The following is a 20,964-nucleotide window of genomic DNA, read 5'->3' as shown; positions in this document are numbered from 1 at the left end:
TGGCCAGTCCCCCTAGGGTGGGCAGTGGGTATCGTGGGCAGCAGGACCTCTGAGTCTCAAGGCCACGGCCCCACACATGCCATTGCTGTCTCCTTTGGGTAGGGGCAAATTGGGGCTTAAACAATTTAGAGGGGCCCTCTTTATGAAAGGGAACAATCATATGATTCCTGCACATTTTTCATTGATATACGTATGAACTTCTGGACCCAGACGGGGTTGTGAAAGTGGGCGGCCTGGAGCTCGGGCGGGTCCAGATGACCCTGTCCTCCTTTGTAACAGCCAGAGTCCAGGATGTTTTGCTCAGGGCATTGGGCTGGCACTGCAGAGGGTTGGGGGCAGGAGGACCCCTGGGACACGGCTGGTGGGAATTGTGCTAGGAAACCTCAGGGATGCTCCCTGGACCTGTCAAAGCTCCTTCCCTGTTCTTTCTGAGGCTGTGTGTCCCCCACCCCCACATGGGTCCTTTCTATGCCTGTTCCCCTGACAAGTGTCATCTGCCTGCTCTAGAATGGTTTCCAGACCCCACAGACCACTCCTCGTGAGCTCCCACCCTACGGTACTCTGCACCAGTCCCCTCTCTCAGGAGCTCACCAGCCCCAGACAGCCTGTGGTCAGAGCTCAGCCACACAGCAGGACCCTGGCCCACTGCCCAGCCCAGAGCCAGGCCCACCACAGCCTCTGGGGACAAGTGCCCTTCCCCCCACCCCCTCCACATGGTCCCTGCCCATGAGACCCTGCCCTGCTAATTCAATGCACTGCCTTGCTGTGAGCACTGCGATTCTAATGACAACACCCCATGGCCCTAGACCTCCTGGGCAAGGCTGGGTCCAGACACAGATCCTGAATGCCCGCGGGGGAGAAGACAAGAGGCCTGGGGAGGCCCAGGACCAGACATGGGCCCCAGGCCCTGGTGCCCTCCCATTGGCCTTCCAGCTGCTGCTGCTGTGACCAGATCCCCGTCCACCCAGCCCAGCCCATGGGCCCCAGCAGGCCCTCTGTGCCCCACCTCTGGGGCAGACCCCTAAGAGTGGGACCCTTTTGTAGCCAAAGAACCTGAGATAGCCCCAAATCCTCCTAACCATGATGGATCCTGGTCTGAGGGGCTGGGCTCAGGTGACTCCTGCAGGGAACTTCACCTGCCTGGATGAGGTCAAGGGTGAATTAGGTGGGGCCTGCCCCCCCACCCCATCATGAAAGAGGTCCAGCCCACAGTGGGCCCAAGGGGGCTGCCCTTGGACCTAGGGACCCACGTCAGCATATCCTGAGTCAGAAGGTCAAGTCCAGCCTCAGGCAGGGAGAATCTGGCTTTGACAGGAGCAGATACATTCTCAAGGTGGGATTTGCCCAACAAACTAGCTTGGCAAGGGACTAGCTGGCTGAATCACTGAGTCAAGGAGAGCCAGTGTTTCAAATAGCAATTTGCCAACTAAGCAATTACCAATTCTGAAAAATGATTTATTTGAAATACTCAAATACTTAGGCTGTCTCATGTCTGAAGCCTGATGATGCCTTGTGTGATTTAAAGGACAGACGTCACGAATGCCGAGAGTTTTGTGGCAGTCCATCCTGCCGGTGTCTTCTCCCACTTTTGTTCTGTGGATTTGAGCTCACAGTTTGTGCTGTGCCCACCACCTGCCCCCGCTAATGAGACTCCCAGAGACTTGGCTGGCCAGTCACCAGAGGAACAGGGGCCCGGCAGCGCGCCAGCATCCACCCACCTGTGGGTACCAGTCAGGCTCCTAGGGGAAGCCAGAGGACGTATTCGAATGGGTACTTGAGGAAAGGGGCTGTTCACAGAAGTGTGGACAGAGTTAAGGGAACCGGTGAGAGATGAGGAATGCCCTGGAGCAGGAAGAAGGGGAGCTGTTCTCTCCCTGGGTCTAGAGGGACAGGAAAGGTGTCCGCAGACCCCAAAGACAGCTGTGGGTGTAGAGGAGGATCATCAGGAGCTGCAGTCATCAGTAGAAAGATGTGGCCACTGCCAAACCAGCAAGGAAGAATCTGAGCGAATAACTACCTCTCCTCTCTCTCCCACCTCCTGTGACATCCCCCACTGTCTGAATTCCACTAGGGCCAGAGAGCGAGGCATGCTGGTGATGCAGCCCAAGAGGGAGCGGGCAGAGAGGAGCCAGTGGGTATGGACGCGAAACAGAGAAACAGAGAATTCCAGCTCACTCTGCGGGATGTCTGGGTCTGATAGAAACATGGCAGCAGCTTTATTATTATTATTATTATTATTACTGCTAATATTATTTTGAGATGCTCTTGTTGCCCAGGCTGAAGTGCAGTAGTGTGATCTCAGCTCACTGCCAACTTCTGCCTCCCGGGTTCAAGAGATCCTCCTGCCTCAGCCTCCCAAGTAGCTGGGATTACAGGCACATGCCACAACGCCTTCCTAATTTTTGTATTTTTGGTAGAGAACGGGTTTCACCATGTTGGCCAGGCTGGTCTCGAACTCCTGACCTCAGGTGATCCGCCCGCCTCGGCCTCCCAAAGGGCTGGGATTACAGGTGTGAGCCACTGTGCTAGGCCTGCAGCAGCTTAATTTTACAGTGTCCCTTTTCTCCTTCTGGAAACTATATGGAGCAACAACAAGACTGAGGAGGAGGAGGAGGAGGAGGAGGAAGAAAAAGCCCATCATCGACACACACATCAAACTCAACTTCAGAGAAATTAGGAAGCTGGGAAGCCACGTAAACCCAAAAGCAGGTGACACCAGCAGAACCAACACAGGAAGCCAGGGAAGTGCAGAAGAACAGGGCATGGGGGGTGGCCAGGGGGGATCTTCATTGTTGCCAGCAACACACACTCCCAGGAGGAGAGGACCCTCAGAGTGAGAACGGAGAGCTGCGGAAGTGAAGAATGAAGGAGCAGGTGCTGCCCGGGGAAGTCCAGGGGTGCGGAATCTGAGAGCATCCCTTCCCAAGAGAGGCGGGAACACTTGGGAAGGCAGGGCTGAGTTCCTGGAGGCTGTATCTGTGAAAGGAGGCTGGCAGTAGAAACTGCCTGAAGACGAGTGGGTTCTGAGAGGCAGAGGGACAGTGCTACAGAGGTGAGGCTGATGCTTCTGTGCAGGAAGGGCAGGCTCCTGAGGAAGGGAGCCCCGAATGCTCTCCACTAGATTCCCAGGGAGCCCCACTCCCTCCACAGGGACCTCATGCTGACAATGAAATCCCATTCATATTGGAACCTCCGACACACTGCCGTGAATGTGAGGGTTTCGTGACTGATGGGGTAGGTTTCTCTTCCAACTCAATAGTATAATTTCCATTTATTCCTCCCCCAGCCTCCCTGAACGTTCACCTCTTAGATAACCACAGTATGGTGATCAGAACAAGGAAATCCACATTCTCATATTTAATTATATTAAAATTATTTCATAAAATAACCAATTTTATTAATTAAATACATTTAAATAATGTTTAAATATATTTAAATTATTTAATTTAAAATGAACATATTAGCTAAAGTCCTTACTGGAGTTTCACCACTTTTTCCACTAATGTCCTTTTTCTGTTCCTAAATGCAACCCAGGATCACGGGGCATTTAGTTATTTCTTAGTCTCTTGCCATTTTGTAGGACTGCAGTGACAGTTCCTCAGTCTTTGCTTATCTTTCCTAACCGTGACACTTTGAACCAGTACTGATCAGTATTTGTCAAATGTTCCTCGATTTGGGTTTGTCTGATGTATTTCCACGATTGGACTGAAGTTATGCACCTTTGGCCATTACAGTACAAAAATGATGTGGAATCCTTCCCCGTGCATTCCATCAGAGTTATGGCACTGATAGTTCTTCTTACTGATGATGTTGAACTTGTTCACTTGGTTCAGGTTTCTGCTTGAACAGGGACCTGGGAGGCAGAGCCTGCAGTGAGCCAAGATCACATGACTGCACTCCAGCCTGGGCTACAGAGAGAGACTCCACCTCAAAAAAAAAAAAAAAAAAGATACATTTTCTGTTATTTGGGTAGTATATTTACTCATACTAGCTCACTAACTAAACACAGCTGCAGATCAGTTCTTATTGCAGCACATTCTTTTTACAACACTTAAGATGACTAAATGTAACATGAAATGGGGAAGATTTTTAAAAAGATGCCTTTGATTTCAGCATTAAACAGATACAAGTGTATGATGAAAATACAATCTCAATAAAAGTGCCACTTACCATAAATGAGTATAACTCTTCATCACATACGCTCAAAGATCCATCTGCATCTCTATAAAATAAGAGTGTGCATTACTTCAAAAACTGTTAATATCTTAGTATAATACCTGTTTAGTAAAATAATGCCTCCTGTGTGCTTTGGTGTTTACCAAAGCAGTTTTTACGAAATCTTCTCCTGGATCCTGACTTGCAGAGGGTTTCTTGACTACTTCTTTCTCAGCATTTCATGTCCTGTACTGTGAAGTCTTTTACATGATAACCAGTCAGAAGTGCCCATAAGTATTGACTCTCCCTAGCAGGCGATGGCAATAAACCAAATATATTTTCACTCTTCTAACCACACACTGAAACACAAGAATGTTTTACAAAGCAGTAGTGATGAACTTTAATAAATGTAAACGTGATTCAGATTTTCTAGCTTCCTTTCTCTTTAGTTCTCTGTAGTATAGTCTCATGATGTATTTATGTATTTTCTGTTGTTTGAATTAAAAACTCATCTGCCCCAGTCTTTGATGAACTTTAAACTTTGTAGAAACTAATGCATTGTGCCTGTGTGATAAACCAGTGGTTCTCCAAATGTGCTCTGTGGACCTCTCAGGATCCCCAAGACCCTTTCCAGAAAAGGCCAATGGTTTTGTTTTTTTTTTTTTTTTGAGACCTAGTTTCACTCTTGTTGCCCAGGCCGGAGTGCAATGGCGCGATCTCGGCTCACGGCAACATCTGCCTCCCGGGTTCAAGTGATTCTCCTACCTCAGCCTCCCGAGTATCAGGGATTACAGGTGCCCACCACCACGCCTGGCTAATTTTTATAGTTTTAGTAGAGATGTGGTTTCACCATGTTGGCCAGGCTGGTATTGAACTCCTGACCTCAGGTGATCTGCTCGCCTCAGACTTTCAAAGTGCTGGGATTACAGGCCTGAGCCACTGTGCCTGGTCAACACTGTTCTGAATCATATGAATTAAAACTGAGAAAGCTGATTAAAAAATTTAAAAATTTGTAAAAGTAATACAACGTCATTGCCTGCTTTTTCGTTGACACTTGTCATGATTGTATAAAAGTAAAAATGGGTAAAACTGCTGGTTTCTCAGCATAAATCAAGGCAGTGGTACCAATTACATCAGTCACTCTATTCTTTACTGTCCCCTGCAGTTAAAAAAGATAGCCGGAATTACTTAAGAATGTCTTTGATGAAGCAGTAAAAATTAATGTTACTAAATCTTGACATGTCTCCTTAATATTCTGAATAAGCGAAAAGTTAATAAGAAGCACTTCTGCTGACTGCAGTACAGTTGTTGTTGGTGGTGGTGATGTTGTTTTAAAAAAAAGGAATTCGGGATTTAATTGTGAACTGAACAACCAATTTTTTCACAGAACTTCGTTTTTATTTAAAAGTAAAACTGGGCCAGCACAGTGGCTCATGCCTGTAAAATCCCAGCACTTTGGGAGGCCAAAGCTGGCAGATGGCTTGAGCTCCTTCAGCAGTTCAAGACCAGCCTAGGCAACATAAAAAAAACCCTGTCTCTACCAAAAATACAAGAAAATTAGCCTGGCGTGGTGCCACACATCTGTGGTCCCAGCTACACAGGAGTCTGAGGTGAGAGGATTGCTGGAGCTGAGATCATAGCAAAGCACTCCAGCCAAGTGACAGAGTGAGACTCAGTCTAAAAAAAAGAAGTACAACTATCATTCTCAAAAATAAATGGAGAGGTTGTCCCTTCAAGGAAAATAAGTATTTGTTCCCAACGATAAAATGTAAGCTTTCCTGAGGACTTTGAAAAACTTCTTCCTGCTACTAGGCTTGACAGCTTTTCAATACTTAAAGGTGTTTTAAAGTAAGATTGGTGGTTAAATTAAAAGTGATTTTTGACATAATAAAACATAAACCAATATATTCCAAGTAACTAATGCATAACATTAGAAATGCAAGTATGGGAGGAAAGATCCATTTACTGTGCAAGAAAGATCAAGGAGTACTGATGGAATAAATTTATTAACATGGAAAATGCCACTGTAACTAATTTAAGAAACTAGCACTTGTGAAGTTTTGATTTAGTATTAAAGAATACCCACAACTGTCTGAAAACTTTAAAAATACACCTTTTACCGAGTACATATTTGCATGAGGTTAGGTCATCTTACTGATTCTTTTTTTTCTTTTTTTGAGACGGAGTCCCTCTGTCACTCAGCCTGGAGTTCAATGGCGAGATCTCGGCTCACTGCAACCTCCGCCTCCCAGGTTCAAGTGATTCTCCGGTCTCAGCATCCCAGTAGCTGGGACTACAGGCAAGCACCACCATGCCCAGTCATTTTTTGTACTTTCAGTAGAGGCAGGTTTCACCATGTTAGTGGGGCTGCTCTCAAACTCCTGACCTCAAGTGATCCACCCACCTTGGCCTCCCAAAGTGCTGAGATTACAGGTGTGAACCACTGCACCCGGCCATCTTATTGCTTTTTTTTTTTTTTGAGACGGAGTCTTGCTATCACCCAGGCTGGAGTGCAGTGACGTGATCTCAGCTCACTGCAACCTCCACCTCCCAGGTTCAAGTTGTTCTCCTGCCTCAGCCTCCAGAATAGCTGGGACTACAGTGTGTGCCACCACGCCTGGCTACGTTTTTGTATTTTTAGTAGAGACGGCGTTTCTCCATGTTACCCAGGATGGCCTCGATCTCCTGACCTTGTGATCTGCCCGCTTCAGCCTCCTAAAGTGCTGGGATTACAGGAGTGAGCCACTGCGCCCAGCCTCTTATTGCTTTTTAAAAGCAAGTTAGAAAGAAAGATCTAGAGAATCCAGTTGTCTCCTATTAAGCTCAACATGAGAGACTTTAAATAATATAAATACATGACACACTTTTTACTCAACTTTTTATTGTAGAAAAGTTATTTTTCAGTGAAAAATTTCTGTTAAAAATATTGTTCCCAAGGAATATTTTCTGGTATTACAACCTGGGTCAGGGTTACTAATGACATCTAGTTGGTAGAGGCCATGAAAGCTGCTAAACTCTCTGCAATGCACGGGACAGTCCTCACAACAAAGCGTTATCTAGCTCATAATATCAACAGTGGTAAGGCTGTGAAATCTAAACTAAAAATAGATTTTGAAAAAAAATCTCAGTATTCTATTTCTACCACAGTCAATATTAATATAATCAACATAAACACATACTCTTTGAGATGCTCAATCATTTAAGAATTAAGAGTCTTAAGGAACAAAGAAAACACAAATAATTTGCTTCGATATTTTAGCAGGCACAATACAGCTTACGATGTCTACAGCTGTGACCTAACACTGAGCTTGATATCTTGCAAAGTAATTAGCTAGAATAACAAGACAGGTTTCTAAAAAGCTCACCTTTGCGTGATATCATGATGTATCTCCAAGGTCACTCTGTGGAAGGAAAAACAATTCACAACAATAGATGTTATCATTTGTTAGGCCTGAAGACATTTTTTAAAAGGGGGGCAGAGGAAACTCTCCTAGTGGCCCTGAAATTCAAATCTTCTAGTTCAGAACAGCACCATAAGGGCACTTTGTTTTCATTTCTTGTTTTTTCACAAAAATACGAGAACCAAAATGCAAGGCAATATGCTGTAAAGAAGACGTGTTTCTGTTGATGATTATAATATATAAATATAACAGATTTCCCTGTTATATGCTCTTCTACCCACAAAACCTTTTGTCCCATGTGATTTATTTTATGTGTTTATTTATTTTTTGACGCAGAGTCTCACTCTGTTGCTCAGACTGGAGTGCAGTGGTGCGATCCTGGCTCACCACAACCTCCATCTCTGAGGTTCAAGCGATTCTCATGCCTCAGCCTCCCAAGTAGCTGGGACTACAGCTTTGCACCACTATGCCCAGGTAATTTTTTTGTTTTGTTTTTGGGATGGAGTTTCACTCTTGTTGCCCAAGCTTGAGTGTAATGGTGCGATCTTGGCTCACAACAACCTCTGCCTCCCAGATTCCAGCCATTCTCCTGCCTCAGCCTCCCGAGTAGCTGGGATTACAGGCATGAGCCACCACACCCAGCTAATTTTGTAGAATGAGGCTCAAAACAACTGAGAGAAGGCAAATCTCAATTTTAGTTACTAGGTCTATACAATGTTAACACTTTTTGAAAAGCCTGTAACATTAGCATGTAAGATGGATATGTCTATAGTGCTTCAAGTAGTTTTCATCTCTGAAATAATTTTAAAATCACAGAATTTAAAGTTACATGCTGGAAAGGACCAATGACCTTACATGACATTTAATTCAACACTCATTTTACAGATCAGGGAAACAAACCTTAAAACTGACTTGCCCAAGGTCCCACCAAATAGGAGCAGTTTCTCGTCCTAAACTCAAATTAAGCCGTGGCTCTCAAAGTTTGCTGCACGTTAAAATCACCTGAGAAGCTTTAATAACGGCCTCATCTTCAACATGAGACATTTTAATGTAATGAGTGTTGGGAATGACTTTGGGCATCAAGGTTGTTGGTAAAAGTTTCCCAGGTGATTTCGACGTGCAGCAAAGTTTGGAATGATTGAGCTGGGGTGAAAATCAGAATCTTCTGGGATGCCTTTCTTCACATAAAGATGCCTCACATCCATCCCTATTTTCCTAAAAGGCTTCTCATTGCCTAGAGATAGAGGGAAAGTGGAGATGGGAAGATACATGTATTTGCAGATCTGTATTTTGAAAAAAAACCTTGCATGAGTGATCTCAGTGAGTTCCACCTATCCCACTGACAACACTGCACTACTGACTCGTGATAAACATTTTTCAGAATCTTTTCTTGAAGCCAATTTGCCCTATTAATTTGCTCAATAAACCTTTATTTCACCAATAGTTAATATACCAAATAATTATTTCTCAAATTTGCTGGTGGCACATTAAAACTTACTTTACTTTCAAAAGTAGACTTCTAAAAAGTAGCATAATGAGGAAAAAAGCATGAAATTTGTTTGAGCAAGATTAATCTTCAAAGCTACTTTTGAATTGTATGCTAACACATCAAAATCTTTTGAACTCAAAGAAGCCAGGGACTCTAGTCAAAGTAGCTTTTGTGTATGTGCGCTCAAAGATTTCAGAGACTTGGCTGACTACAGACATTTAGTGATTACTCAACAGGTCCCAAAGCTCAGGACTTGAGACAGAGTTTGAGTCCAGTTTTTGCTGAAACACAATTTCATCACAACTATTATTAAAAGGGAGGGAGGATAGTGACATTATTATGAGTGTAAACTTGCCATTTTTAATTGAAGTAAAAGTTACTGACAGTTGAATTAGCTAAAAAGGCTAGTGCATTTGAAACGAAATTGTTTATAAGCTAGGTATGCTATGTTTACAGAATGAAAAGTAAAATCAAAGATAAAGACATTAATATTCTAAATTAGTACTTTCCAAACTGTGTTCTAAAAATCAACACTCATAACCCAAGGAGATGATAATAATGTACACTGGACAGCCGCTAGGAGCTGTTGGTGGTGTTGGTTGTTGTTCCTTTTAAAATAAACTGCATCCTCAGGGTGCTCTCAAAGCGCATCTTTGTGGCACATGAGGTGCTCACGCACAATGGGAGAAATTCAAATGCAGATACACTGTGGTGTCAGAAGAGGAAAAGCTGTTCCTTCTTCCAAGGCTACTGTCCAAAGTAGTACACACTGATTTAGGCCTCTAATGCACTGAACAACTAAGTTTTCATGAAAAACATTCAATAAAGGGAACCTATCCTTCTCATGACCCAAATGAGAATCTGAGAGAATACTTTCCATTCCTTTCAAAACTTGATCAATTCAATGCGTTCAGCACTGTCGTAAGGCATAAAGGCATCAAAAAAATACACTTTTTCTGGGACTGTTTCTTTGCTATCTGATTTTTCCTTCTACCATGACATCTAAGATTAAAAGAGAAATTGATACTTAATATATACTTAATATATAGAATCTGGATATCAATATATAGTTGACTCCAATTTCTTAAACTGATTGCTGGAGAGGACAACCAAATGGCTGAAATAATTTCAGAATAAAGGGATCTATCCCTTGGCAGTATAGCTGTACTCACGATATTATTGTCATTGTAAGATAAGACTGGCTGGCTGTGTTGTCATCAAGGAATATTGTTGAACATGAGCTGTATTGTTGACTGAAACGCACAGTAGATACCTGAAGGGGAAGGGAAGTGTAAGTTAAACTTATCAAACTGTATTTTTTCTTAGTTAAAATGTCAAATGACAAAGGACTAAGATATTTCTTACACTCCATGAACTGCCTGAGTGCGGTATCATGTGCACTCTACAGAGAACCGATTGGAGGCTCTTAACTTCCAGAGACAATGTTTAAGATACGGGTTATAAAATGCTGCCCTTAATATGGTACCTGTCATCAAACCTAACAAGGATTTTATGAATTCCCTTTAAAAATCATGAGAAAAGTTTAAAATAAGATTTCATTGCTTTTTTCTATAGCAATATAAAGCAGCTGAGAATTTCTATTTCTATGATTAATTTACTATGATAAAATGTAATGTATTAAATAATACTGGTACAAGAGCATTTTATTGCAGTGACTACAAGACTAATGCATTTACTAAATTACTCATCCTAAATGTATTATTTCAGGCGATATTGTGACAAAACAAGTGTTTCAGATTCAGAGGCTCTGTGTACCAGGGCTGCTAGGCCACCAACAAGTGAGGAAGCCATAGGTTTCTCTAGTCCTATTTTCTTATGTGGAGGATAAAAAGAGTATCACTTAAATATTCTCTCACACCCTGAAAACAGATGACAACTTAAAAAATCTTTCGCTTCATGTTTAAATAAGACTGCCATGACATGCCTCAAATAAGACTCTCAGAGAATACTTTCCATTCATTTCAAAACTTGATCAATTTCATTCTATAAGTCATCTGACCTGCACCTAGCCATTTTCCTGCTCTACTCCTGCTCTCTGCCTAGAATACTTCTTTTCTCTTTCCTTGCTTCAGCAAGCTTGACTCCATCTACCCTCTTGGATCTCTTTGTCAGCAACCACACCAAAAAATGTTTTTTCTACACTAATTAGTTGAATTCACAAGACACTAATTGTTGCAGAGTATTCCCCTCATGAGAAAGTACGCCTCTCCTTAAGAGTACGGGAGGGCCCTTACTCTTCCTACCTCCAGTTACTGAGCATAGAATTTTGAGTAAATCCAAAACTTTGACAAGTGTTTGACAATTCAGTTATAATTTGGAAGATAAGTCTTACTACATTTAATTACAGCAAAAACACTACTAACAGTTTACTGTTTATAGGTATTATTTAAGGTAGTCACAAAATGGAAACAAATAATCTAACGTCAGTCAGCATAAATCAGAGTATGAAATTTTATGATCTTTAACAAGAAATGGAAGGGGTTACTTAGTAGTTTTAAGGTTTCATAACAAAAACTAGAAAATAATCGTACCTAGTAATTTAGTAAGTCAAAACCAAAGCCTTAACATCAAAGGTCCAGGACCCATTGGATGCCGATGCCCAACCACTGACTTCTTCTGCTGTACCTGCTGCCTCTCATTTTAACCCATTAAAAATATTAAAGTTGTTTTCCTTTTAGAGGTCTTCATTTCCTTGGTTAGGTCTATTCCTAATTATTTTATTTTATTTTATTTATTTTATTTTTGCAGCTATCATAAAAGGGGTTGAGTTCTTGGTTGGATTCTAAGGTTGGTCGCTGTTAGGGTATAACAGAGCTACTGATTTGTGTACATGAATTTTGTCTCCTGAAACTTTCCTGAATTCATTTATCAGTTCTAGGAGCTTTTTGGAGGAGTCTTTAGGGTTTCCTAGGTATACAATCATGTCATCAGCAAACAGCAACAGTTTGACTTCCTCTTTACCGACCTGGATGCCTTTTATTGCTTTCTCCCATGTGATTGCTCTGGCTGGGTCTTCCAGTACTATGCTGAATAGAAGTGGTGAGAGTGGGCATCCTTGTCTTGTTCCGGTTCTCAGGGGGAATGCTTTCAACTTTTCCCCATTCAGTATTATGTTGGCTGTGGGTTTGTCATAGATGGCATTTATTACATTGAGGTATGATCCGTGTACACCGATTTTGCTGAGGGTTTTAATTATAAAAGGATGCTGCATTCTGTCAGATGCTTTTTCTGTGTCTACTGAGATGATCATGTGATTTTTTTTGTTTTTAATTCTGTTTATGTGGTGTATCACATTTATTGACTTGTGTATGTTAATCCATCCCTGCATCCCTGGTATGAAACCCATGTGATCATGGTGGATTATCTTTTCTTTGAGATGGAGTCTTGCTCTGTCACCCAGGCTGCAGTGCAGTGGGGTGATCTTGGCTAACTGCAACCTCTGCCTCCCAGGTTCAACCCGCCTCCCAGGTTCAAGTGATTCTCCTGTCTCAGCCTCCTAAGTAGCTGGGATTACAGGCATGCGTCACCATGCCCGGCTAATTTTTGTATTTTTAGTAGAGACAGGGTTTCACCATGTTGGCCAGGCTGGTCTCAAACTTCTGACCTGGGGATCTGCCCACTTCGGCCTCCCAAAGTGCTGGGATTACAGGCGTGAGCCACCGTGCCCGGATGGATTATCTTTTTGATATGCCATTGGGAACTACAAAACATTGCTGAATGAAATCATGGACACAAACAAATGGAAAGACATCCCATGCTCATGAATGGGTAGAATGAATATTGTGAAAATGACCATACTGCCAAAAGCAATCTATAAATTCAATGTAATGTCCATCAAAATACCACCATCCTTCTTCACAGAACTAGAAAAAACAATCCTAAAATTCATATGGGACCAAACAAGAACCCACATAGCCAAAACAAAATTAAGCAAAAACAAATCTGGAGGCATCACATTACTTATTTCAAACTATACTAGAAGGCCATAGTCACCAAAATAGCATGGTAGTAGTACAAAAGTAGGCACATACACCAATGGAACAGAATAGAGAACCCAGAAATAAACTCAAATACCTATAGCCAACTGATTTTCAACAAAGCCAACTAAAACACAAGGTGAAGAAAGTAAACCTTATTCAACAAATGGTGCTGGGATAATTGGCAAGCCACATGCAGGAGAATGAAACTGGATCCTCAACTCTCACCTCACACAAAAATCAACTCAAGATGGATCAAGGACATACATGTATGACCTGAAATCATAAAAATTCTAGAAGATAACACTGGAAAAACCCGTCTAGACATTGGCTTAGGCAAAGACTTCATGACCAAGAACACAAAAGCAAATGCAACAAAACAAACAGGTGAAACTTAACTAAATAGCTTCTGCACAGGGAAAGGAGTAAACAGACAACCCACAGAGTGGGAGGAAATTTTCCCAGTCTATATATCTGACAAAGGGCTATTATCCAGAATCTATGAGGAACTCAAACATGTTACAACTACAAAAATATGGAACCAGCCCAAATGCCCATCAATCAATGAGTGGATAAAGAAACTGTGATATACATACACATATATTTTTGAGGAATACCACTCAGCCATAATAAGGAATAAATTAATGGCATTCCCAGCAACCTGGATGAAAGTAAAGACTATTATTCCAAGTGAAGTAACTCAGCATGGAAAACCAAACATCATATGTTCTCATCCATATGTGGGAGCTAAGCTATCAGGATGCAAAGCCATAAGAATGATCCGATGGACTTTGAGGACTTGGGGGAAAGGCTGGGAGGAGGGTGAGGTATAAAAGACTACAAACTGGGTTCAGTGGATACCGCTCAGGTGATGGGTGCACCAAAATCTCACAAATCATCATTAAAGAAATTAGTCATGTAACCAAATACCACCTGTTCCCCCAAAACCCTATGGAATAAATAAACAAACAAATAAATAAATAAAGTACAGCATTTTTCTCAGCAAACATAAATTAAAATAAAACAAAGACTAAAGTTCACATTTTTTGCTCTCCTTTTGGGCAGGACAAATTTTAGGTATGTTTTTAAAGAATTAATAACTTTTTTCCTTTTTCTGAGACAGGATCTCCCTTTGTTGCTCAGGCTGGAGTGCAGTGGTGCAATTATAGTTAACTGCAGCCTCAAACTCCTGAGCTCAAGCGATCCTCTGCCTCAGCCTCCTGAGTAGGCAAAACAAAAGGCACATGCCACCAGACCTGGCTAATCTCTTATTTAACGTTTTTGTAGACATGATGTCTTGCTATGTTGACCAGGCTAAAAATGAACAAATCTTAATTAACTTAAATATTTCTAACACTTTGGGCATTCATGAAACCAGCTCCATCTCTGTTGTGAAGTTAAGGGAAGTATATGGCAGTGGATAAAGTTTGAAAATATTAAACAAAGCCCTATGAGAAAAGTGTAATATGCTTATTATAGATACATTAATTTAAAAAATTCTCTAGATTAATATCATTATACTGAAATTAGACTTTGATTTAAGCACAGGTCCTAAATTTGGATTAAATATAATAGATTGACCACAAATTTATTTTCTCTCCCTCCGGAAGTCTCATCAGTCATAAAATAAAGGTTAACACATGACCAGGAGAGAAGGTTGACAGAGATAATTTTTAATAAATGCTGTGATATAAAAAGTAGATAAAGGAGTGGTAAATAACACGGAAGCACAACTTTGGTGCTTACAGAAAGTGACTGGAACCGAAGCGAGCCAGTTTGTCTTGCAGAACTAAAGGCAGGTTGTGAACTTACAGGCAAATGGCACTTTGGAAAGTAGGGTAAAATGTAAAACAAAAGCCAGCAAGGTCAGTTGAAAATCTCTAACCAGAGGCCCGAGTCTACCTGTCCTTCCATCTGACAAGAAACTTAGATGTGTGTTCTCTGGATGTATCAAACCTGAGAATTTCTGGCTCATGAAATTATACCATGACTTAAACCTGAGATATAAAGAAAACTGTATACCAAAAATGGAACTCCAACTTCCTTGGCTAACTCTGCTTTTGGAAAGCAAGTGGCCATGCTTTTACTTCCCAGGCAGAAAATTGGGAGATCCTTCTCAGAAGAAACGGAAATGTCTCGAATAAAGATCCCCAGATAATACACTGAGGTCCCCCAAATAAAAAGCTAGTTTGGCTTCCAAAACCTCACAGTGAGTGCTATCAGCTAACAGAAGTCCTGCTTCCAAATAAAGCAGGCCAGGGACCACCACACATTGGATGGAAGCCTCCAACAAAAGAGATCAAAACAATAGAAAAAAGGAATTCATGGGAGCAGTCAAAACCAGGAGCAAAACCTGAAAAAAACCTTAAAACACTCTCAAAAATATAAAATTCAACAGAAAGAGTAGAGGATAAAGTCACAGAATATCCCAGAACTAGAATAAAAAAACAAAATAAAAAAATAGAAAGGGAAAAATTAAAAACCAATGCAAGTGTACTGGTCTAAGCAGCCTAGCGTCTGAATAATGAGACTAACAGTAAAAAAGTAACAGAGAAAATAAAAAAAAAAAAAAATTCTCAAGAAGAGATAGTCTCAGGTTTAGTAGCCTCAATAAAATGAAAAGATCCCCACCAAGCTGTTATTATAAAATTTCAGAACCTCAGAGAGAGAGAAGATCCTAAAAAGCTTCTGCAGATACCTAAAACCTGGTTGTAAATAGTGTATCACACACTGGTAATAGATTCAAGAACAACACTGTAATGACAGCACAACTGCAAAATGTCTTCAGAACCATAAAATCTAGATTCAACCTAGAGGTGTCCTCTCTATCAAAGAGGAGGGATTTTAAGACTGGCCAGCTCTCTAAATATCTCCACCCAGGAAAGTGTGTTAAAGTACAACTAGAGGGGATTACAGGACAGAAGGAAACACAGAATCTAGGACTCAGGCGATCCCACACAAGAGAGCAGTTATGTGAGATCCAAAAAGACTTTAAGGAGATAGCGCAGAAAAGCAGACATCGAGCATATCTAGGGAAAGCCACTCCATACTGAACTAGGATGACAAAAGGCCAAAGAAAGTTGGCTCCCCAACACACACACAAAAGGAACAGATGTGTTTTCACAGATGGAAAGCATCTTTGAAAGGCATGTGATAAATGCTACAACACTTGGGGAAAAACAGCTATTAGAAAATAAGCAAACGGCCGGGCGAGGTGGCGGGTACCTGTAGTCCCAGCTACTTGGGAGGCTGAGGCAGGAGAATGGTGTAAACCCGGGAGGCGGAGCTTGCAGTGAGCTGAGATCCGGCCACTGCACTCCCGCCTGGGCAACAGAGCAAGACTCCGTCTCAAAAAAAAGAAAAAAGAAAATAAGCAAACGAATATAGTCAGAAAATTAGCTTCACGCTAAAAAATAATGGATGTGAAAGCAAACAGACCACCCAGAGGCTACTTACTATATTTGGATGGATAAACTAACATAGGCTAGGAAAAAAGAAGACCCGGGAGAACTGCAGAAGTGCTCAGATTTCAGAACTGTTTCAGAGACAGGATGAAGGACGTGTAATGCAGAGGCACAGTGAAAACACCTTATGACTTAGCAGTGAATAATGTTTGCAGAGTCAAAATCATGTAAATATTACTGATTTAATGAAAAAGTGTGCTACTATTGGAAGAAACGGAGGGAGGAACATAAGATCATGGTTCAGCGAGGAAGGTATGCTTTCACCTGCTGTGACAGAAAGTCAGTAGACAGTGCTGGCAATTAACTTAGCTCTTCTATTTGTTATTTCATTAAAAATAAGAATAAATGTTTAAGGCAGATCTGTTTTTTTTTGAAACAGAGTTTCACTCTCTCACCCAGGCTGGAATGCAATGGTGTGATCTCGGCTCACTGCAACCTCCGCCTCCCAGGTTCAAGTGATTTTCCTGCCTCAGCCTCCTGAGTAGCTGAGATTCCAGGCATGCACCACCATGCCTGGCTAATCTTGTATTTTTAGCAGAGACAGAATTTCACCATGTTGGTCAGGGTTGTCTCGAACTCCTGATGATCCACTCACCTCGGACTCCTAAAAGTGCTGGGATTATAGGCATGAGCCACGACATCCAGCCTTAAGGCAGATATTTTTACCACAACCAGACTATTGAAATTCAACTTAAATATCAGAAATCCTTAAAAGGACACACTAAGCTAAAGACTTTTCTGGATAAATTTAATACTTAGGAAAATAGAAGAGATTTAGAAAATCCACAAAAAAGGGTCCATGCTATTGCCACTGGGTCCACATTGTAATTTAAAGAAATCAAGAGAGACACACTTTTATGTCAAACTATCAATTTCTTAACTATTTGACTGTTTACTTACGTGGTTTGTATAGTTGCTTCTTCTTATTTCTATAACTAAGAATAAAAAAGAAAAACTGGTCACTTCTGATACAAATGCCATAAAATAAAAGTAGTTGTTAACATCTTACTGATTACTCCTATGTAAAATGAGACAAAATTCCATTTAAAAAATTATTTTCAACAATTTATAATTTAAATTATCTGGCACGATTAATTTCATAAAGTTTCTATTACATACAAATGAAAGTTTCTATTTCATACAAATGAAAGTTTCTATTTCATAAAGTTTATATTACATAAAAATGAAAGAATCCTCATGTACAAAAGAAAAGGGCAAAAAATTAGGTCAGATGGAAAATTTAGCTAATAAAAAAGTTTAACTGTTGCGTATATGAGCCATGATCCATTAGTATTCTCTCATTCTGCATTTATACATAGGTTACTTTAATTATCAGAAGCTAAGAGCTAACAGCTCTAAGAACTGCTTCCTGACCAGACACCTATCTCTAGATGCAACAGAATCCCTGTAAGCATCTTGAACCACACTTAGTGGTTACCTACTAAGGACTTGAACCACACTTAGTGGTTACATATATGTCACTAAAAACAAAACAAAACAAAACATGGATCTTTACACAACTGGAAAGTAATCTATCTTAAATTTTATTTATTTATCTTTTTTTGAGACAGAGTCTCACTCTGTCACCTAGGCTGCAGTGCAGTGGCGGGATCTCAGCTCACTGCAACCTCAGCCTCCTGGGCTCAAGCGATTCTCCAGCCTTAGCCTCCTGACTAGCTGGCACTACAGGCACATGCCACCATGCCTAGCTAATTTTTTTTTTTGTATTTTTAGTAGAGAAGAGGATACACTGCATTAGCCAGGATGGTCTTGATCTCCTAACCTCGTGATCCAACCACCTCAGCCTCCCAAAGAGCTGGGATTACAGGTGTAAGCCACAGAGCCTGGCCTAAATTTTAATTTTAAAATGAATATACAAACATAATTGGACATGGTGTCTGCAGCACAAAAAATCATTTTTTTCTCTCTAAAAAAAGGCCAGAATAATAAAAGCCCCAAGAAGGACTTGGGTCATGCTTTGTTTCCTACACTGTGTCTGCCTTTGATGCTGGAAGGGCCTTGTATGCAAAAGTTCCTACCACTGAAGGGTGAGAGACATGGAATAGCTTTTCTTTTACCGCTTCCATGCTCTCTAGGTGAGAGAAGCCAATGGCTCTGGAAGGAGCTGGGAAATACAATTCTGATATGTGTTGGATATGTTCCCCCTCCAAACCTCATGTTAACATGTGACCCTTAATGTTGGAGAAAGGGCCTAGTGGGAGGTGTTTGGGTAATGGTGGGGGATTCCCTATGAATGACTTGGTCCCATCCCCATGGTAATAAGCAAATTTTCATTATGGTAGTTTAAAAGAGTGTGGTACCGGCCAGGTGCAGTGGCACAAGCCTAATTCCAGCATTCTGGGAGGCTGAAGCGGGCGGACCACCTGAGGTCAGGAGTTCGAGACCAGCCTGGTCAACGTGGTGAAACTCCGTCTCTACCAAAACTACAAAAATTATCCAGGTGTTGTGGCACCCGCTTATAGTCCCAGCTACTCAGGAGGCTAAGACAGGAGAATTGCTTGAACCTGGGAGGTGGAGGTTGTAGTGAGCCGAGATCACACCACTGCACTCCAGAGTGGGCAATGGAGACAGACTCCATTTCAAAAAAAATAAATAAAAAGAGTGTGGTACCTTCCCCCTTCCCCTCTCTCCTCCCACTTTCACCGTGTGGAACCACCTGCTTCCCCTTTGCCTTCTATCATGATTGTAAGCTTGCTGAGGCCCTCACCAGAAGCAGATGATGAAGCCATGTTTGTACAGCCTGAAGATCTATGAGCCAATTAAACCTCTTTTTGTTATAAATTGCCCAGCCTTAGGTATCTCTTTACAGTAATGTAAAAAATGAGCACAAATTCTAACCAGAAATAACTGATTCAAAATGGACAAAGTCTACTCAAACTATAAAAACAAAGATTAGAAACTCCCATATTTTACTGTGCTGCGTTACTTCACATATGATTATAGAACCCTCACTTGTATTCTTGCTGTTTAAGTCAACTGGAAAACTTGGCTGTGTATGGCTTTTTAGCAAACAAATGAGAATTTAACATAACATTAAGGAAAATAAGCAGGAGTAGGGCATGTTTAAATCTACATTACATCAAATGAAAAGGTTAAAAACTTAAAAGTTTTGAGTAGCATGAACTTGGATGTGGTAAATGAATGCGGTCAGAGGACTGTGTGAGAGGAGGCCCAAATCACAGATTCAATCCCTGATGATAAACACCTGTGTTTTTTTAATTTGTTTAAATGAAAACCAAGCTGAAGCCTAAGTTCTATCATTCAGCTTTAAAATGTACTCTTTGGAGCAAGGGAAAAGGGACCAAGAATTATGAATAAAGAGAAATCCATGGCTCCTCCATCACATGACAAATTGTGTTGATAAAAAGATGGCAAAATGTATAAACGAAAAGTTTACATGTTTTCACCAAAATGATAACAACTAAAGGAAAGTGTATCACACATTAAAATAGGACAAGTGGATATGTGAAAAGTTGAAAAATTTAAACCAGTATGAGTTTTTCTAAATACTTCCTATAATACACCTGATCAAACAAGAGTTTGTACTGTTTCTCTTGGTGGAAAAAACAACGTTGTCTCACCATCTGTTTGAGAGTTCCTCTGGAATATTGTGCTTGCCTCTGCATTGGCAGAAGGGTTACACTCCAAAGCTATATGCATAGAGGGAGAAAAGAAAAAAAGAGGTAATCATCTATAAAAATTTATCAATTCATTTATTCAACTACTGCATTTAGGCTATTTCACTACATCTACGTCTATTCTTATCCATTGAAATGAACGTATAGACATAAGATAGAGCCAGGCAAGATGGCATATGCTTGTAGTCCCAGCTACTCAGGAGGCTGAGATGGGAAAATCACTTGAACCCAGGTCAGGAATTTGAGGCCAGCATGAGTAACATAGTGACACCCTCCTTTATTTAAAAAAAAAAAAATGAAGAGGTAAATGTCGGCTTTGAGTTGTGTAAAATCAACTTTGCATAAAATAAATAAAGATGTCAGTAAGTTTTAAAAGACAGGTCTATTTTATAGGCAAAATATAAGATGTATTCTAGAGTTTTTTTTTTAATTTTTAGAAGTAAATTCAGCATATCTGTCACTTTCATGTCATTCTGAGGACACAGAACCTCAGTTTTGTTGAGTAGATGTCCTCCACAGTCATGTGATATCTGTAAGTCTTCATTTCTTCATTAGCAATACATAGGGAGAACATAAATAGGCCTTATTTATATTGGAAATGGCCAAGTGAGACATACATAAACTGTGTTATAATCCTAAAGAATGACAATAAAGAGCCATTTTGGGGCTCTCATCCAACACTACCCATCTACTAACTGGTGTGTAACATCACTCAGAGCCTTTCCTTACATCACCGAACAGAGTATAAGTTTACACAAGTACTTACATGCTTTGTGTATAAAGGTATAATCAATTAAT

General features: G+C 41.0%; 1 protein-coding gene across 7 annotated transcripts in view; it reads right to left on the bottom strand.

Annotated features, from left to right (window-relative positions):
* Positions 1-3,342: 3,342 nt before the first annotated feature.
* LOC719000 (arf-GAP with GTPase, ANK repeat and PH domain-containing protein 5) overlaps positions 3,343-20,964 on the bottom strand; it is a 60,953-nt gene continuing 43,331 nt past the window's right edge. For all 7 annotated transcript variants that reach the window (XM_077946353.1, XM_077946357.1, XM_077946359.1 and 4 more), the window contains 6 exons: positions 20,110-20,178; positions 17,408-17,442; positions 10,218-10,318; positions 7,521-7,556; positions 4,171-4,222; positions 3,343-3,927 (listed from right to left, as the gene is read on the bottom strand). In XM_077946353.1, the coding sequence (XP_077802479.1) occupies positions 3,799-3,927; positions 4,171-4,222; positions 7,521-7,556; positions 10,218-10,318; positions 17,408-17,442; positions 20,110-20,178 (422 nt within the window). In that variant the 3' untranslated portion in view covers positions 3,343-3,798. The remainder of the gene's footprint in view (positions 3,928-4,170; positions 4,223-7,520; positions 7,557-10,217; positions 10,319-17,407; positions 17,443-20,109; positions 20,179-20,964) is intronic.

The sequence above is a fragment of the Macaca mulatta genome, chromosome 9 (assembly GCF_049350105.2).
Source record: "Macaca mulatta isolate MMU2019108-1 chromosome 9, T2T-MMU8v2.0, whole genome shotgun sequence".
NCBI classification, from domain to species: domain Eukaryota; kingdom Metazoa; phylum Chordata; class Mammalia; order Primates; family Cercopithecidae; genus Macaca; species Macaca mulatta.
Note: the sequence above shows the minus strand (reverse complement) of the source record. Positions and strands in the feature narration are given on the sequence as shown.